This window comes from Denticeps clupeoides, chromosome 7 (assembly GCF_900700375.1).
Source record: "Denticeps clupeoides chromosome 7, fDenClu1.1, whole genome shotgun sequence".
In the NCBI taxonomy this organism is placed as follows: domain Eukaryota; kingdom Metazoa; phylum Chordata; class Actinopteri; order Clupeiformes; family Denticipitidae; genus Denticeps; species Denticeps clupeoides.
Genome location: NC_041713.1, coordinates 18,490,498 through 18,508,659, shown reverse-complemented (window position 1 = coordinate 18,508,659; position 18,162 = coordinate 18,490,498). Strand labels below are relative to the sequence as shown.

At 43.8% G+C, this 18,162-nt stretch overlaps 3 protein-coding genes across 6 annotated transcripts; 1 reads left to right on the top strand and 2 right to left on the bottom strand.

The window, feature by feature from the left end:
* Positions 1–8: 8 nt before the first annotated feature.
* On the top strand, positions 9–981 carry polr3k (polymerase (RNA) III (DNA directed) polypeptide K). The gene is made up of 3 exons (XM_028985414.1): positions 9–197; positions 522–609; positions 693–981. The coding sequence occupies exons 1-3, from the start codon at positions 87–89 to the stop codon at positions 818–820; spliced, it is 327 nt and encodes a 108-aa protein (XP_028841247.1). The 5' UTR covers positions 9–86; the 3' UTR covers positions 821–981.
* Positions 976–7,657, bottom strand: cdip1 (cell death-inducing p53 target 1). 4 transcript variants are annotated; one of them, XR_003750257.1, is made up of 7 exons: positions 7,468–7,637; positions 7,205–7,359; positions 5,782–5,915; positions 5,354–5,503; positions 4,986–5,238; positions 2,372–3,320; positions 976–2,299 (listed from the first exon to the last, which is right to left on the bottom strand). XR_003750257.1 is itself a non-coding variant. In XM_028985410.1 (6 exons), the coding sequence occupies exons 3-6, from the start codon at positions 5,864–5,866 to the stop codon at positions 3,209–3,211; spliced, it is 600 nt and encodes a 199-aa protein (XP_028841243.1). In that variant the 5' UTR covers positions 5,867–5,915; positions 7,205–7,359; positions 7,603–7,657; the 3' UTR covers positions 976–3,208. The 4 variants fall into 4 exon arrangements, 3 of the variants coding, with proteins under 3 accessions (XP_028841243.1, XP_028841242.1, XP_028841244.1); XM_028985410.1 differs by having other exon boundaries at positions 976–3,320; positions 7,603–7,657; XM_028985409.1 differs by having other exon boundaries at positions 976–3,320.
* A 2,450-nt stretch (positions 7,658–10,107) lies between these two features.
* Positions 10,108–17,472, bottom strand: ubald1b (UBA-like domain containing 1b). Its single transcript, XM_028985412.1, has 3 exons — positions 17,201–17,472; positions 16,800–16,859; positions 10,108–11,544 (listed from the first exon to the last, which is right to left on the bottom strand). The coding sequence occupies exons 1-3, from the start codon at positions 17,306–17,308 to the stop codon at positions 11,248–11,250; spliced, it is 465 nt and encodes a 154-aa protein (XP_028841245.1). The 5' UTR covers positions 17,309–17,472; the 3' UTR covers positions 10,108–11,247.
* Positions 17,473–18,162: the final 690 nt, after the last annotated feature.

Genomic DNA, 18,162 nt, shown 5'->3' with positions numbered 1-18,162 from the left:
GTAACAAACGACCGGGATGCGTCCATTTGGAGTCGTGCGCCAAATAGTGTAAATGTAAAGTACATTTATAGCACAGTCCTGCGGAAATGCTGCTGTTTTGTCCAGCCTGTGCGAACGTGTTGATAGTGGAGGAGGGCCAGAGGTGCTACAGGTTCGCCTGTAACACGTGTCCCTACGTGCACAACATCACGAGGAAGGTCGGTGTAACATTTTGCATGTTTCGGAAAATGTTTATCGCGTTAGCGTGACGTTAAATTCTGTATATATTTACCCTTACCTTGAGTACCTTGTAGTTATGCCTCAGGTATGTCGCTCATTATAACATATTAACATTTTTAATTATTAACCTTATCCAGAGCGACTTAGTCAGTAGTTACAGGGACAGTCCCCCCCTGGAGACACTCAGGTTTAAGGGTCTTGCTCAGGGACACGATTGCATTAAGTGGGGTTCGAATCTGGGAATTCGGAGTTACCCATTAGGCCACTAGCACCCCGTATTATACGAGTTGTTGTGTTGACAGGTCAACAACAGAAAATACCCCAAAATGAAAGAGGTTGACGACGTGCTTGGTGGCGCTGCGGCCTGGGAAAACGTTGATTCTACTCCAGGTAAAGTACTCTGCATGTCAGTAAAATCATAAATACATCTGTAGCGTTAGGCCTCATGTCTGAATTATCTTTTTATTTTTTAGAAACATGCCCGAAGTGTGAGCACCCCAGAGCTTACTTTATGCAGATTCAGACAAGGTCAGCCGACGAACCCATGACAACTTTCTACAAATGCTGCAATGCGCAGTGTGGACATCGCTGGAGAGACTGAACTTCAGTACTGGTTTGCTGAAGATGCACCAGAGTGCTGCATCTTCCGTTCTAGCCTAGATTTTATTTCATGTGAGCACTCCCATACAAAACAGCTGTACAAAACGACAGGTTAAATTATTAAAAAAAAAAAAAAAAAAACCCACAAAGAAAAGATGACTCAAATTTTTTTTATTGTTAAAATAATAGCTGATGCAACATCAGTGGTCTGACTGACATACGTATATTTTACTGATGAATGCGAACGTTGGCAATGCGACACACTGCCTTGAAACCTCATTTACATTCTTCAAACATGAGTATTACTCTGCCCTGTTCAGCAACTGCCTAATGTGCTCTAAAATAAAAAGGAACGTTGGGTACTAAGACAGGACCGCATCCTGACGCTGAAATGTGCAAAGGCTAGTGTCTTTCTAAAGGGATTATTATTCATTATTTTAATAGACCTGACACTAATTCAGTTCCACGGTCTGACCATGAGAAATTTGCAGCCTGAACTTGCAAGTACTCGTTTGACCACAAGCATGCAGACAGTGTTAAATGTTGCACTGGATGGTTGCTTTTCCTTGTCTGAGCATGCTGGTTGCTAGTAGAATTATGCAAGTAACATTTCACCAGAAACAAAAAAGAAAAAAGCCAGACGTACAGGGGTCGAAGAGCCAGTCCAGCATCATTTGTCTATTTGCACCTATTTAGATGTTCATGCAAAAAGTGACTGAGCAGTGGGAATGACTTCTCCTCCCTTCAACGTAAAGCCAGAAATCCTGTGGCTCTGTAAAGTCCAAATCCAAACAATTAATGATTTTAATCAAAAACAGAAAAAAGGTTTAAGCAGCATAGCTGCATTTAGGGTGTTACACAAACACATAAGTGAATTGAGTTTCCTGTTTGCTGCAAGGTCCCGTGAAAAATATGTAACAATATCTGGTGTGATATGGATTTCTGATGTTACACAAAACCACCTTGCAAAGTTTTTTCCTCAATTTCAAACAAAAGCTAAACACTCCCTTCCTGACCTCATTTACCACTTGTGCAAGTTTCGAGTTAACGGTTTGCTCGGATTCTGGAAAAACAAATATTAATTAAATATTAACACACATGATTTAAAAAAAAAAAAAAAAATTCATCATAATGTGAACTTCATCTCACATTACCAACAGAAAGGTCCAGAGCAGAAACATCAAGACCTGCTTAAAAATCCGGTGTCTATAATTAGCCAGTGATACCATTGTGAATTAACCACTAGAAAGTGGGGTGGGATTCCAGTTATTTAAACCAGTATCAGCAGACAGCAGCAATAGGCCTATTAACACACGCTTCCAAAAGAACCAGGACGTATGGCGGGAGAAAGCGTGGCACAGGATTACCGTGACGTCATGCAGGGTGCTTTGTCATCTAATGAACCGTTCGAGCAAAGCGGGTATTCTCAGTCACAGGCCTGCTGCCGTCCGCAGCATCAAAGCAGTAATGCCTGGCACAACTAAAGAAAATAAAGGAGGGTTACGTTAAAATCCACCAATAACAGTCACTGCTTCGGATGGGGACACAGTACCTTAGATCTGAGCTGAGTCTACCGTTTGTAATAGTGCACGTTTCCTGTTAATTAGGGAGCAACATCTCAGACACGTTACATTAAAATCACATCAGTCAAAGGAGCAGTAGGACTTCAAGTGTTGTATGAGACAAAACATGAATAAAAAACGGAACACGAACGTCACACTTTTCCGGCTGGCTTGTATAGCTTTTCTTCATAATATGCATATTTTCTGTACAGTCGTGTTTGCTAAAATTAAAACAGCACAACAGGATTATGGGGGGAAAAAACAAGATACTGAGAACAGCCACACTGGCCTTTCTAATAAACATCATGTTCAACATAAGAAAAGAGCAACAATTGCGTTACAGCGACACACCGATCCAGCTTTTGACTGCATCTTCAGTTTCACAGATTGGTTTGTGTAAGTAAAAGTGACCATTCACACATCGTTTCCTTCCTATCCATCATCAATCTCTTCTTTGTGTGCATAATCCAAACATCTTCTTAATAAAAACACATGATTATTATATACAATCTAAATCGGCATCTAGGCATTAACCGATATTATACCACTTCACGTGAGCTGCAATAACCATCTTCATTAGCAGATCTCCGCCAGTCTGCATGTTCTTCACAGTAAAACCAAAAGCAACATAAACAGTCGGTGGGTGCGACACGTATTTACAGTGAGAGGTGAACGTAGGGTAAAGAGGAAAAAAAAAACAAGCATAAAACACTGAGCAAAAAGGTAATCAAATGGAAAAAAGGCTGCGACACCCGACCAGGATGGGTTACAGGGACCTTTTCTTCCTCCCACCTTCTGCTCCTAGTTGCGTTTGCTGCAGGACTCTGTTAGCATAAGCGCTTGTATGTGTAGATGTAGCCCTTGCAGTTGGGGCAGGTGTGTGTCACATCTTTCAGATCATCAATCAGACACGGGATTAAGCAGCATCCCAGATCGCACCTGCAGAGAGACAGGGTCATACGTTTACAGAACTTCCACAGCCTCTTTTTACATTTACATTTTACGTTTACATTTATGGCATTTATCAGACGCCCTTATCCAGAGCGACTTACAATCAGTAGTTACAGGGACAGTCTCCCTGGAGCAATTTAGGGTTAAGTGTCTTGCTCAGGGACACAATGGTAGTAAGCGGGATTTGAACCTGGGTCTTCTGGTTCATAGGCGAGTGTGTTACCCACTAGGCTACTACCACCCCTAGATGCCGGGCCCCGTGCCCCACAGTGCGTGGCACGTGGGGCGCGGTCAAGTTCGACAATCAGAATGCTTATGGCATAAAATATGTAGTACACCTATTGGCCTGTGATCCAGTGATATTACCAGGGGAAAAAAAAAAAAAAAACACACACACAGAGAAGATGGATTGAAGTATTGAGAATAAGAACGTCTCCTCCCATTTAAAACTTCAATCATTAAAACATGTCAAACAATTACACAGAAAATCCTGAAGATGTACCTGAGGAGAACACTCCCTATGCATGGCATCTAATACAGCACCACAAAATTCTTTTACTTGTGTTATTCCAAAAAATGAGAGGAAATAATGTCTGTTTATGATGAAGAAATGCGCTCTACATACAGGGAAGGGTCTTAACTTTCCTTGTACATTACAGCAAAATTGTCTCAAAATCAACAATGCCTTTACACACTCAGTTGTGAAAGTGAAGTGATTGTCATTGTGATACACAGCACAGCACAACGAAATGTGTCCTCTGCTTTCTACCATCACCCTTGGTGAGCAGTGGGCAGCCATGACAGGCGCCCGGGGAGCAGTGTGTGGGGATGGTTTTGCTCAGTGGCACCTTGGCAGATCAGGATTCACACCAGCAACCTTCTGATTACGGGGCCACTTCCTTAACCGCTACACAACAGCATTCTTGTCAACTTGTGATTTTGCAGTTAAAGGAGTTAGTGATAAGGGAGGGACAGCAGCTGCCCTACTAAACCGTAAGTCACAGACTGCAGAGCCTGGGATCGTACAGTACTGTGCAAAACATGAAAGTGACAGATGGTGCACACAATCAAATGTGTCCTCTGCATTTAACCCTGCATCACCGTTAGTGAGAAGTGGGCAGCCATGAAAGGCACCCGGGGAGCAGTGTTGTAAGTTAGAGATGTTGGTCTCTCCCACATCTATAAAGAAATTAATGATCTCCTACAAGCAAAAGACTACAGATGGAAAACAGAGAACAACAGAGACTATTTTGTCTCTTTCCTTATGCACATAATGTCAGTACAAAGGTTTACTGCGAATAAATGGGGTAGTGGCGGCCTAGCGGGTAAGGAAACGGACCCGTAATTGGAAGGTTGCCAGTTCGAATCCTGAGCAGTCAAGGTGCCACTGAGCAAAGCACCGTCCCCATACACTGCTCCCCGGGCGCCTTTCGTGGCTGCCCACTGTACAACAAGGCTGATGGTAAAAGCAGACGACACATTTTGTTCACCATGCGCTGTGCTGTGTATCTCAAAAATCACTTTCACTTCTTTCATGTCAAATTTGTAATAAAGCAGCATTTACTGTGTAATTACCATATACAAAAATTGAGTAAAAATTTTAAAAATGCACCAGGTCTCGCTAAGCCTTTTAAAATCAAGATGGCTGCTTACCCAACAAAGAAGCAGAAGAGGCAGAAGAGTGAATTCATGAGGCCGATGTCATGGCTGATGCGGGTGACGATGGCCTGCTGGCAGTGCGGGCACACTGTCTGCACTGGTGATGACTGGAACAACTCCCCTTGCAGGACGGTCACAGTAGTAGCTGCTCCAGGTGGCGCGATCACCGTGGCTGTGTGCCCGGGCCCAGGCCCAAACTGTCCTGGCATCATGTGGGGAAAGTGACCGGGTGGAGGATAATACCCACCTGTGTGACAGAAAGAACGCAGGGCCAGCGTTACATATTTGTATGTAACACAATACGGTCAAAGTCGCAGCGACTACAGCGCCATCGCTATTAATAAACACGCGGTATGAAGTACCATGTGGGTGCGGGATGGGCATCGGTATTGGCCCCTCGCCCGGAACGTGAGGTGGTATGAAGCCAGGCTGATACGTGGGCTCATATGGAGGAGGGCCATAATCTGGCGGCAGGGGGTGTCCCTGAGGTGCAGTGGTCACAGGAGGTGGGCCTGCAGGACAAACAAGACATTCACCACAAATATCCTGGACAAAAAGTCACAGTTAAAAGTGGGATTTGTTACTCCGGTCTTTGTTCAGCAGAATATGATATAGGTTTGAAATGACCTCACAACCGTTCTGTTTGATTAGTGTCTTGCCTTGTATTACATAAAAACCGATAACCCAGAGGTGGACGAAATACTGACGTTCACTTTTAAAGACACCTCCATGCAGCCAAAAAGACTCCTGGAGTCAGTTTCACATGGACTCCCTTCTCAACACAACTTACCAGATAAAGGAGGCTGTCCGTTCTTTTCCTCGATGAGGGGTGCGCTCGGACCCCCAGGGTAGGGAGGAGGGGGATCACTTGACATGTTAAGTCTCCTGATGGCTGGGGGTCCTGGGAGGGTCGTCAGTCACGGTCTGAGGAGGCAACAGGCCAAGTATCTCAATGGTCAAGAACTTGCTGAAACCCCCCCCGATTCAATTCGGCGTACAGTCTGCACTCGAGCAACTGGCACGAGGCGAAAAAATATATATATCGGCTTTTCATTATCTTTTTATGTGTTTTGACGTACGCATAGGGGGCAGAGTACAGGGTCGTAAAGAGGCAGTTCAATGAAATTCGACCGCTTCCTCAAAGTGGAGTGTTTGGCTCATTCGCCGGTCTGAATTTAAGTGACGAGCGTCCAGAAGCAAATAAGCACAGAGCGAGGTCACAGTCCAGTCCAGACATGAGAAACGCTTGCTACGCTTCGGAGGGTTCCATAAACAGACATGGACAAGATGGTCCGATTCAGGTGTGGACCATCCTCGCTCCTCACTGATAAACCGCATTACACGTGTGGTAAACGCCTAGGATTCGAAACTGAGACAAAAGCTCCATCTTCACCAAAACATTTATTTTGTTTTTTCAGCATTCAGACCAAAAGCTCCAGGTTACAGTAAAAACAAACAGATCTGTTAGAGCAAAAAAAGCTTTTTTTCTTTTTAAACTAAAGTTTATTACTGGGAGAAGGATGTCCTTTTCCTTTTTTCCGCGTCTAAGCTGGTTCTTAATCCCCGCTACATGTACTCTGGTGACCCGTCTCAGCCGCACCGCTGCTGTCCATCTAGGTCAGAAGACAGAGCAGCAGAAAGCCCCTCCAGGCGCCTACACTCCGCATTTCACACCACTGACCATGTCAGGAAGACTTTTTTTTTGTTTAATTAATTTGATTTTAGACCATGATTCATATCTAAATATGTAATGTGTTGTATGTAAATATTAATATGTCGCCAGACTGCAGCATTACCTGCAAACTCGCCTGGGGGGGGTGAAGGATTAAGAGAATGTGCCGTAACACCAAAACATCCGTAAGAAAAGAGGGGGAAAAACGCGTAAAATCTCCACACAAAACGCGGGGTGCAGCTCCAGACCCGCCTGTCAAGTTGTGAGGACCAAGCTAAGCGGCTAAGCTAACCAAGCTACAAATGTAAACACGAACCAGGGCGGGCGACAAAGTTGCCGCCGACGCCGCGCTAACGCGCCATGTGTTACGCCGTCGTCCACTCTAAACGCCGCGATCTGCGGTACACGCCAACACAAGGCGGCATTTAATGTTGCGCACGAATTAAAGTGCATCGGGCATCCGCGCTAGCTGACGTTAGCCGACGTTAGCTAGCCGCATTAGCTCAGCGGCCCCGTAACGAAACGATTTAGCCGCTGTTACCTGGAGGCGGTGCAGTCGTGCCGGGCTGCGTGCTCTCTGCTCTGGTGAAGTTACTATGCAACCGTCAGACGTCGGGAAGGAAGGCGGCCTTCCATCTCACACACTTCTTGAATTCACTGGAATGGGATGGGAGGGAGCGTGACGTAAGTAAATCCCTAAAAAAAAACAAAAAACAGAATGGTCTATATTTACACGCGGGATACGGCAAGTCGTGACATCTGACGACGAGATATCGTCAATCAAGTCACGAGTGGAGTTATTACATCTGTTATCTGCATTTCGTAAACTGCTCTAATGCTCGGATTGATAATCCACACAGGCTGAATTTCCGGAAGGGATGCAGGGACGAGTAAACATGGCTTCTACAAGTAACGCACTTCAAAACACGCCATTCGTACACTTTATCTCTTGTGCCACTTTCCCGACGAGGCAATGTAATCGGCGTGACGTCATTTCTTTTTTCATGCGCCGTCTGAAGACCAAAGGGCTCATTGTCGCCCTCTGCTGACGTAAGCGGTCGACGTGAACTCACTCACATTTCGTCAGCCTGCATTGGACTGTGTGCCACTGTTGTGCCAGCAGCTGGTCAGATGTGAACTTCTGGTGTCAGCAGGTTACTGATACTGGCAAAACAAAGTTTGCCATAATATCATGCATTCAAATATACTCAAAACCCAGGTCCTACTGTTTGAAAGTGAAGTGATTGTCACTGTGAGACACTGCTGCACAGCACACAGTGATGCACAACAAAATGTGTCCTCTACTTTTAGTGAGCAGTGGGCAGCCATGACAGGCGTACTGTGCTTGCTGCATATCACAATGACAATCAGACGGAATAAACAGACCAGAACACTGTTAAGTTCACGCTCATTAGCATGGCAACGGTTGCCGAGGACATTTTCAGGGTCCCATGGTGTGTGCGTGGGATTTTTTTCAATACAGCACACAGTAATGGGGTACTAGATTTTTTATAAAAGCATTGATATTTATAAAAATCTTGTACCCTATATAGTTCACATACATAAATGGCAGCATGGAAATTAGGTTAGAAAATGGTGCAAAATGCTGATGAAGGCAATGTATGCATGTGGATTATATTTACATATTTTCCTGATTAAGTTTATGTACTGTATATTGATACTGTGAATCTTATTTGGTAATACAACCAAAGGCTCCCCACCATTTACCCTGTCATTTACACTGTGAGTTGCTACCTGCTATATTTTTGGCCTTTTTTTTTTTTTTTGGTTAGGAAGTGCAGACAAAGCACTCCCTCAGCAGCATGAAGTATTGGGAATCCTGGAGGATAATGCACAGAACAGGACTGTTGAAGGGCACAACCTATCCATTATTAAAAACCACTCAGTGTACAGAGGCGTGTTATGGCTGGACGGCCATGTTGTCTTGCCTTGTGAATGTTGGATGCGCACTCTACAGAAATCAGCGATGGCCTGAGACAGACCGCAAGCGGCATGGCAGAGCCGCTGTTACGTAACAAAAAAAAACAAGTGTCTTGCTTCCTGGTCCTCTGAGACGTCCATCTCTCCACACATTAGTTTGGATAATAAAACAGTGTAAGGAAATGTGGGATACGTGCGATATTGGTCTCTGCTGAGATATTGGGCCATTGGTCTGGCTCAGCAGGAAATAAAAATAAAAAAATAAAAAAAGTAATTAAATCACAGCATCAAGGTTGTTCCATTTACATTTACAGCATTTATCAGACGCCCTTATCCAGAGAGACTTACAATCAGTATTACAGGGACAGTCTCCCTGGAGCAATTTAGGGTTAAGTGTCTTGCTCAGGGACACAATGGTAGTAAGTGGGATTCGAACCCGGGTCTTCTGGTTCATAGGCGAGTGTGTTACCCACTAGGCTACTACCACCCTAATACATATGGACAGAAAAAGTGAAGTGATTGTCATTGTGATACGCTGCATTGTGACACGTGTCCTCTGCTTTTTAACCATCACCCTAACCATCCCATGACAGGTGCCCGGGGAGCAGTGTGTGGGGACGGTACTTTGCTCAGTGGAACCTTGGCGGCCACCACTGCCCCAAGCAACACATACCGGTCATTAAAAAAACAGGGTTTTCCAGAGTCATCTGATCTTTAATCTAGTTCTGATTGTACTATAACCAGTGCAGTAATAATATTAATAAAAACAAAATCTTCAATTTAACAATCTTAATGATCAGTATTTTTGCAAGACCTTGCGGCTCGAGATGCAGGCACTTTCCATGGTGTGTCCTGCTCTTAGCCCATTGTGTTATGTTCTTGGCAGACACGCTGTTGCCCTTGCCAACCTGGCAGCTGCCTGATATTCATGTCACGCCCTGCAAACACAGAAACACACACAGAAACGGCAAGTTCAGGGAGGAGAAGGGGGTTCAGGTGTGAGCGTGCTGCCGCATGCAGCTACACGGCCTAAAATGGTTTATTTTACGTGAAGGTGATACCAGGAAGGCCTGTGTGAAGTTTTCCTTATTTATCACCTCAGATTTTCATTGGCTTTAACCAAAACTTGTTCCAATTTTGTATTCTCATGTGATCTCTGATTTAAACTCCCACACACTGTGAGGAAAATTGCTTATTAATCCGCCTTTGTGTTTGAACCAGTCTTCCAGAAACTGCACTCAGGTAATGTTTGAACCTGTTACATTTTCAGGCTGCTGGAATCAAGATCCATCATAAACCGTACTTTTGAGAAGAAAGGAAAAAGTTAACACAGAGCTGGAAATTACCCTGCTGCTGTTTTGTCTCGGTCTACAAAAACCACACACCGTGTCCTTGGGCGTGGCATAAACTCTCTGCAGTTCTAGACAAAAGTGCCCCACCCCTCACAAACATCTGAAGGTTTTTACATGGCTCCCAATGGCATCGGTCCACCACAGACATAGCTGAAATGAATACATACAATATTTATTCAGAGACATGAAACATAAGTTAATCATACGGTCATCCACAAATATTGTGGAAGCAGTTCCAATGGTCATACAGGGCACATATGTACAGGGGAGATACACATGGTAAATTAAACAATTTGTAACCAAAGTACATTCAGATTGGGAAAGTGTGGCCAAAGGCTTAATAGCAATAATTCCGAAATATTCAGCGTTTTTTTTTCCCCCCCAGTTCCTCAGTTATGTGCAGAGATCTCTCCTTTTAACGCAACATGTCCCATTCCAAAACTGAAGAGGGTGAAATACCATACAAAAAGAAGCAATATTGTTAGATTTCTACATTCTGATTTTACAGATCAGACTTGAACGGCATTATTTCCGCATTTGTAGTTTTAACAAAATCTTGCCGCGCTAATAGATGGGATAAATAAGGACCGATTCCCAATTATTATTAAAAAAAAAAAAAAAAAAACCTGATCTAAATGCCACCAGGCAGTGCAACTCATTTAGCGTCCAAAACTGCTCAGTACAATTCATATGCTACAGTGTCATTGCAAAGAAAAATCCTCACTCCCTCCAACCCTAAAAGAAGAGTTTCTGCAGAGCCTATTCACCAGCAACATCATATTACTGGGAAAAGAAAAAAAAAATATATATATATACACACACACACCAACTGCAAGATCAGGGAGAAGAAAATAATTTTCAATGCACTTAAGGATATTGCCATGTGCAGGGTGCACATCACACACACAATTCATTTATTAGTTCAGAAAACTAAGTGTTAAATACAAAAACAAAGAGCACATTTCTTGTTTTACGCAGTGCACAGAATGGTGTAAAGAGAAGGGGGGTGTTGGTGAGCAGCCATACACATTCTGTCAAGAGCACAAAGGTCTGTTCTGTTCATTTTCTTTTTTTCTGATAAGAGATATAAAATAAACCTAAAAAAGTTCTTCAGCAGACTGACTAAATGTGTACATCTTTATGATCCGCCCCCCCCCCCCCCCCCTCCAGTCAGATCCTCTTTCTTTTTGTTTTTTTTCTCCGTTCCACCGCAATGCGTAGCCCATCAAACAGCGAGGACCAACCTTCACTGTCCTCCCTAAAACACGTGGCCCCGTTGTTCTCTTGGTTCTCATCTCTCTGCCTCCAAGGCTACACTGGCCATCTGTTCAGAAGAGCCTGGCTGGGCAACAGCCGCAGGCCAGCCGGGGGGTGCCGTCTGTGCCGGGAGCTGCCCTGGAGTCCACAGTCCCTGTTGGCTGGGTGCAGGGGGGCTCATGGCCCAGTTGACCTGAGGAGGTGGGGAGGTAGCCATTGAGGTGATGGGGCTAGTGCCGTTGCAGCCCTCCGTGGTCTTGAGGCGAGAGAACATGGCGAGCGTGTCTGGGAAGTTGGGAGGTGTTGCTGGGGTGTTGGCTGGAGTGCACATCTGGAAAGGATACGTCAGGATACAAGTCAGTCAATCTCCACAGTAATATTATATTATAAAAATTATTACTATATTACAATACATGTTGGGAAGATTACTTTGGAAATGTAGTGTTTACAATCACAACTATTTAAATGTAATATTACAGTTATTACTTTCATATAGTAATTGAAATAGTAAGTTATTACATTGGATTATTTTTATGATTACTTTTCAACAATAATTTTATTACCTGGCTGTCCCTCAATATACCTAAGGTTTTGCACCTTAGTATATTGAGGGAGAATGGTACACTTTCCGTTAACAGGATCAAAAGTGCAAGTGTGGATTTAAAGCGTGGTGTGCACTTTTTAGCCAAGACTAATAGATTGGTCGGAATTGGTAATGATCTCGCTGAAAATCACTAAAATCACACAGTGTGTAGCAGGCACTTTAGAACCATGGAGTGGCACACTGAAGCAAGGCATGTCGTCCCTGCTTTGTGTAATATGACCATTACAGTAACTGTTCCTTGAGGTTGGACAGGGATAGACAACATCTAGACAGCTGGCAGTCTAGCATTACATTGAATGCTGTTTTTCCTTTCCTTTTCCTGACATTGACTACAACCGAAACTCCACTCAGAGAGACCACTCAGGCAAGTTAACATGGCAAATGTAGACACCACCAGCCACCAGTTAGTGGCATCAGAACAATACAGTAACAGAAGTGATGGAATTATTGGGGGGGGCACTAAAGAGATGAACCCTGCACAGGAAGAGCTTCCTGTTTAATGTCTTCACACACTCAGAACAGAGAATGCAAAATCAGCGGCAAAGCAGGAGGTCGCTAACAGCACCAGCCTTCTCATAAACGGAGGGCAACAGACCTAAAACCAAGGTTTTGCACACAATATTGAGATGTAACCAAAATTGTAATTGTGACCAGAGGAGGACACAAGCCCATCACAGGGTAGCACACACACACACGCACACACTATTCACTCACATGTACAGTCAATCCACCTCGTGTGCATGCATTTGGACAGCTGAAGGAAACTATAGAGCCCAGAGGAAACCCACGGCAAGACCACGCCAACTCAGCAATGAGCCGCAATTCAATCTCAAAACCATGTAGGCCACGGCGCTAGAAAATATTACAGCTGTCTGAGGAAACTACCTTCAGTTCCTCCCTTTTCTTCCTTCAATTTCGATAAACTGAACTGATGCAAAGAGGGATTCATTGAAGACCACAGTAGCCTGCCAACCTTCAGCTTCAGATACAATAGGTGGTGCTAGAGAGCAAGGTTCAGTTCAGTTGTTTTATAAATTCACTCTTTATAATAATAATAAAATTTTCTATAAATAAATAAAGTCTCAGCTATAGGTCAAAATGTATCAAACACTGCCACTGGTTCACAATTGATGCATCCTTACTATTAATAGAAAAATATTTTTGTAATTACAAAAAAAAATACACAACTTGGACTTCTGTATTGTGAGCCTTGACTCGCTTGTTCCCTATTCAGCAATTCAAATGTCACGCGTCAACAATTAGGCCCAAAACTTCAGCCAACAATAGCATGTAGCACTAATTCTGCAAGCACCGTCCCATTTTCTTTCCTCTCCGGGATGTTTCAGTGCAACTTCTTCCCATTTCCTGTTCCTTCCCAACATCCTGCCTCTTACACTCCCTGTGGACACGACTGCTGTAAATATTCCCAGATGGGCAGCATCGCCATGACGTACGAGCGAGCTGGCATGGCGAAATGAAAAAAAAAAAAAAAAAAAACGGTGTCTTACACCGGCAGCCCTTTTAACATGCACAAATATTCCGGTAGAGACACGTTCAGAAAATGACCTTTGGTTGCCGTGGCTGGAATTTCCCCCCCGAGGAAAATAAACTGACACCAAAAGCAGAGGCCAAATGAAACATCCCTGTTTTTGGGGAGTGCAGGATATCCTTCAGAACGTATGGGGATCGCAGTGTGCGACCAGGTTATGCAATAAACGTTTGTGAAGGAAGCTGGGGTCTGCAGACGCACACGGACACACATCCAACATATTAGCCTACGTAGCTGAACAAACACGAGAACCATTTTATCTTCACCACAAAAACGAGGCCTAAGATAATGCGGGTTTTTATCGTTGGGGTCAAAGATACGGCTGGAACGTTTTTTTTCAGTAGAGCAAGAACATAAAACAATATTTGGCAAATAAACGTACAAGTACAACTTAGTGGCACCAAGGTTCAAATCTGGCATGACGAGTTCTGTAACCCCACTCCCTGCTTTTTGCTACGTATGAACAATGCGGTGCGGACCCTACACCACCCCACACAAATCAGTGTGCACAAAACAACAACGAATTAGGCACTGGTGTCCCACGACGTGCTCAGAACCGGCCCGTTTATGGCTGAACTCAAGATCGTCAGTAATGATCAACCAGTCCCACAGAGGATACGGACGCAATCCTTTCATTACCCACAGATCAGCCCAGATCTGTAATCCCAGATTATTTTACATCCTATACGGCAATCTACTGCTTCACCCTGAATTAGGGTAAGTATCTGTCAGTGTGGTAGCGATGGAGCATTATTGTTATTATTATTATTCTTTTTATTATGGAACACTAGGCTTCTCTAGAACACGGTGGCATTTTCAGTGACCTTCAAGACACTCGAGAGCACACGTGACAACGAACTGAATGAACTGAGCTATGCTGAAGGAGGGAGGGGGAAACACCCATCTCCCCCAGTCACATGCTTACACTACTCTCTACCTACGCTGTATGCACACGGAGCACCCGCACACGTTCTACATTAAGCACCCGGGTCAAAAATCACCACGAGAAGTTGGATGATTAACTCGGCATGTCTGCAGCCAGATGTTTTTCATATTTTCACGTTTAAACAGTCTGCCTTTCGGGTGTACAAGCAAAGGAAATGTGGGCGTTTAAAACCCTGGCCTTCATTCAGAACCGCAGGCCCATTCAAAATGTACCCTCATGCTACTGTTTGGGAGGGGGAAGGAATACAATCCGTTTGTGGATTCGAGGGCCATCTGAACTTGGCAAAGTAACTGCAGAGCGCAGCAGAAACCCGAGACGGTAACTCAGACTGTCGTTGTACTTCCTTCTCCGCCATGATAAGGAATCTGTCAGCAGAAGCTGTTTTCCAGCCTCAGAAAGATTGACGCCTCCCTCTACCGCAATCAAAAGTAAAAAAACATTTTTTTTAATTGCTATTTTTAATAGCACTAGTTCTTACACCAGATGTTTTCGTATGACGATTTCAATTTAATGAAAGAATATTCTCTGGAAAACGAAACCTTTGCAATATTTAAGTTGTGTACTCAGATAATATGGATAAGCATTTAATTTCAATGTATTTAAAAACCTTCAGGTTTTGCCGACATTTGAAACCGTGACCTCCCGCGATGTTAATTTGTTTACATATTTCAATGAATCTCAAAGTAAATTATTATCATAACCTGGACATTCAAAGTTCAGTTTATATATTTTATATTAAAGAGTCCATCGGGCTTCATAAAAATATTCCTACAATGCACCACAGTTTAACTCTTAGTACTGGCCATTATGTGTTAAACTGAACAGCACTTTTAGCTTTTAGACGAGCGACATTGTCGTCCCGTGCATCACACCATTTTAGTTGCATATATTGGTTTTGCATAAACAATTTTATTAAAGTGTTGCACAGTTTTGACATCCATTATACACTGAGAATTTTATGCAATAGTTTTGTCTGAATGCTTATAGAGTTCACAGAATTTTATTGTGAAAGTTGGTTTTAACAAGTGAGTCTAGTTTTCTGTGTCCTGAGCATCACATGGCAAGTTTTCAAACTGCTTGTATGGCTTTTGTCATAACTTTACATTGAACTACACAGTAATAAGGCACGACAAGTACTACATACATGTCACACTTGTTCATAGGTCTGACCACTAGTTATGGGGATAAAGTAACTCAAAATGTCCCGTGCAAAATGTCCTTACATGACAAATCACACCCCTCTGGTCCCTCTAAAATATATATATATATTTTTTTTTTTTTTTTTTTTTTTTTTTTTAATGAAAAGGCAAATGGCCTTCCTACATTGTGTAATCCCTTTTAGGCTAATCTTCAACTCCTGGAGAACTTGATAGCAACCTGATCGGTCAAATTGGAAGCAGGACAACAGGAAAAATGTGGTGCTGCCGGGCTGGAGTTATAGAAACAGGGTTAAGTAAACAGTTATCAGTTTTCAATTATTCATAGTTGATAATTGCACCCGTGTCTTGGTAGGTTTTACTTTACAGTGTAGATGGTGAGGCTTCCGAGTGGCACCTGAGCAAAAACATGGCCTCAGGTTTATGTTTTGGTGGCACTATGATGAATTTAAAACATGCATAACATACCTGACATAACAATGTTTGTAGTAGCCCAGTGGGTAAGACAGAAGACCACAAAGTCACAGGTACAAGCCCCACTCACTACCATTGTGTCTCTGAGCAAGACACTTAACCAGAGGGACTGTCCCTGCTGCTAATGATTTTAAGTCGCGGCGAGTGATAAATGCTGTAAATGTAAATGAAGTAAACGTAGTTACAGGGACAGTCCCCCCTGGAGCAACTTAGTGTTAAGTGTCTTGCTCTACTAACACCCTAGCTACTGATTGTAAGTTGTCTGATGCCGTAAATGTAATGTAACACTGTAAGGTTGTTGTAAATGTTGTTCAACTTTACTACAAGTAAAGTTTCAGTAAAATGAATGCCCCACTACATGCGCATATAGCTAGTTTATATCATAATAATTACTGTAATCATTGTATTTTTTTTTTATTTTATTTATGACCTCAACAGTGCACGTAACGACTGATTTTGACGTCAAACGGAATGAAAATGAACGAATGATGAAGGAAATCTTCATTCATTCTGTCCGTCCAGCGGTGCCGTGTCGAAATGTCCCCTCGTTTTCCCGGAACCGCCCTCCCCCACAACTTAGGACACGTTTACAAAAGCCGACATTTACACCCGCACCCCGACACTAACCTATTTTATTTAAACCACCGCCTACAGCGAAGCCAGACGCCGCCGACAAGCCGGGGAAAGCGGCGGAGCCCCACTGCCGCGGCGGCGGAGGGAACGTGGACGCCCGTCCGTGTTTATTTTTGTCCGCCTCGTGCCGCGCAACATGGCGGACATGTGAACACACAGACACGCTCTTCACGGCGACAACAGCGGCGGCGGCAGCAGCCGGGCGACCGTCACATTTACTCACCATTTGGTGGTGGTGGCTGTACGGAATGCTGCTTTCCTGGAAGAAGGCGCTGAGCGCCGTCTACACGGGGGACAAAAAAAAAGGAAGAATAAAAGGACAGACGGAGCAGGCGAGGTGAAGAACGTCGTGTAAAACGTGTTCAAAAGTCTCCTTGTGTAACGAAACAGAGCATCCACCCCTCAGGAGAAAGGCTGAAATCTTATTATAAGGCGTATTATTATTATTATTATTATTTTGGTGGGGGGTATTTAAAAGAAAAGTGTGAGGCGTTGCCACCCTGTCGTCCGAAAATCGCTACGTTGGCACGAGGAATTGTAGGCTGGTGTTGAGTGTGTAATGTAAACATTAATAAAGCAAAGCGCTGCAGATACACACACACACAAACACACACACACACTCACCTCGAACTGCCAGTGAGCCGCCTGTAAAAGCTGCTTCGCCTGGTCCGCCGCACAGCCGGCGGCCAGAACGAACTGATTTATCATCACCTGGTGCTTCAACTCGTCCATGTTTCCACGCGTGGAAATAAACCAGGGGGGGGGGGGCGTCCGCGTCGAACACGCCGAGTTCCGTCCTCACCCAGCCGCCACCATCGCCGCCTGCGCGAACGCTGGAGTTTAAAGCTCCGGCGTCCCGAGCGCCCCCTGATTGACAACTGACTGCAGCGAACAGGAGCGAGAGAGAGAGAGAGAGAGAGAGAGAGAGAAGGCGACCGAGTCGGATCGAACCGTAGCGTTGTTATGGAAAAGACACCGGGAGAGACTTTTTTTTTGTTACTCATGTTTTACGCTCTGAGTAAAAAAAAAAGGTTGTTTAATTTCGAGTTGTTGTGAACGCGAGCCTTTGCGTTCCAGTAAGAGATGGCATGCATCGTGCATTCCAATAACACCGCTGATAATATTACTATACAAAAGAAAACACTCTTTACGAACAAGACCGCACTTTCACATAATATCAGATGCAATGTGTTAATATTGTGTTAAGACTCGTGTCCATTTTTTTGTTGTTGTTTTAATCCATCACATGACTCAGTTCTCAAATTTTGCAAAACTATTAACTTCTCACGTCAAAATAAAAGTCCCTGAGCGCTACGTTCTGTTGCGCTAGCGCTAAAACAAGCGTACGTGTTGCAGAATATAAAAAACATATTCTTGTCGTGTGTTCTTATTTAAAATGTTTTATCGTGTTCCACTGTAGAACTTTTTGTGTATTGCGATGCGCAACCAGCTGCTCATCCAATCAGTTTCGCCTCCCGGGACGGTGCGTCTATGTTGTGTTGCCAGATATCGTTCTAACTACGAAATTTAAGAATTTATAATCAAAAGTCGTCACAATTTTTGGTGACGGTTTATGGTTCCGAATT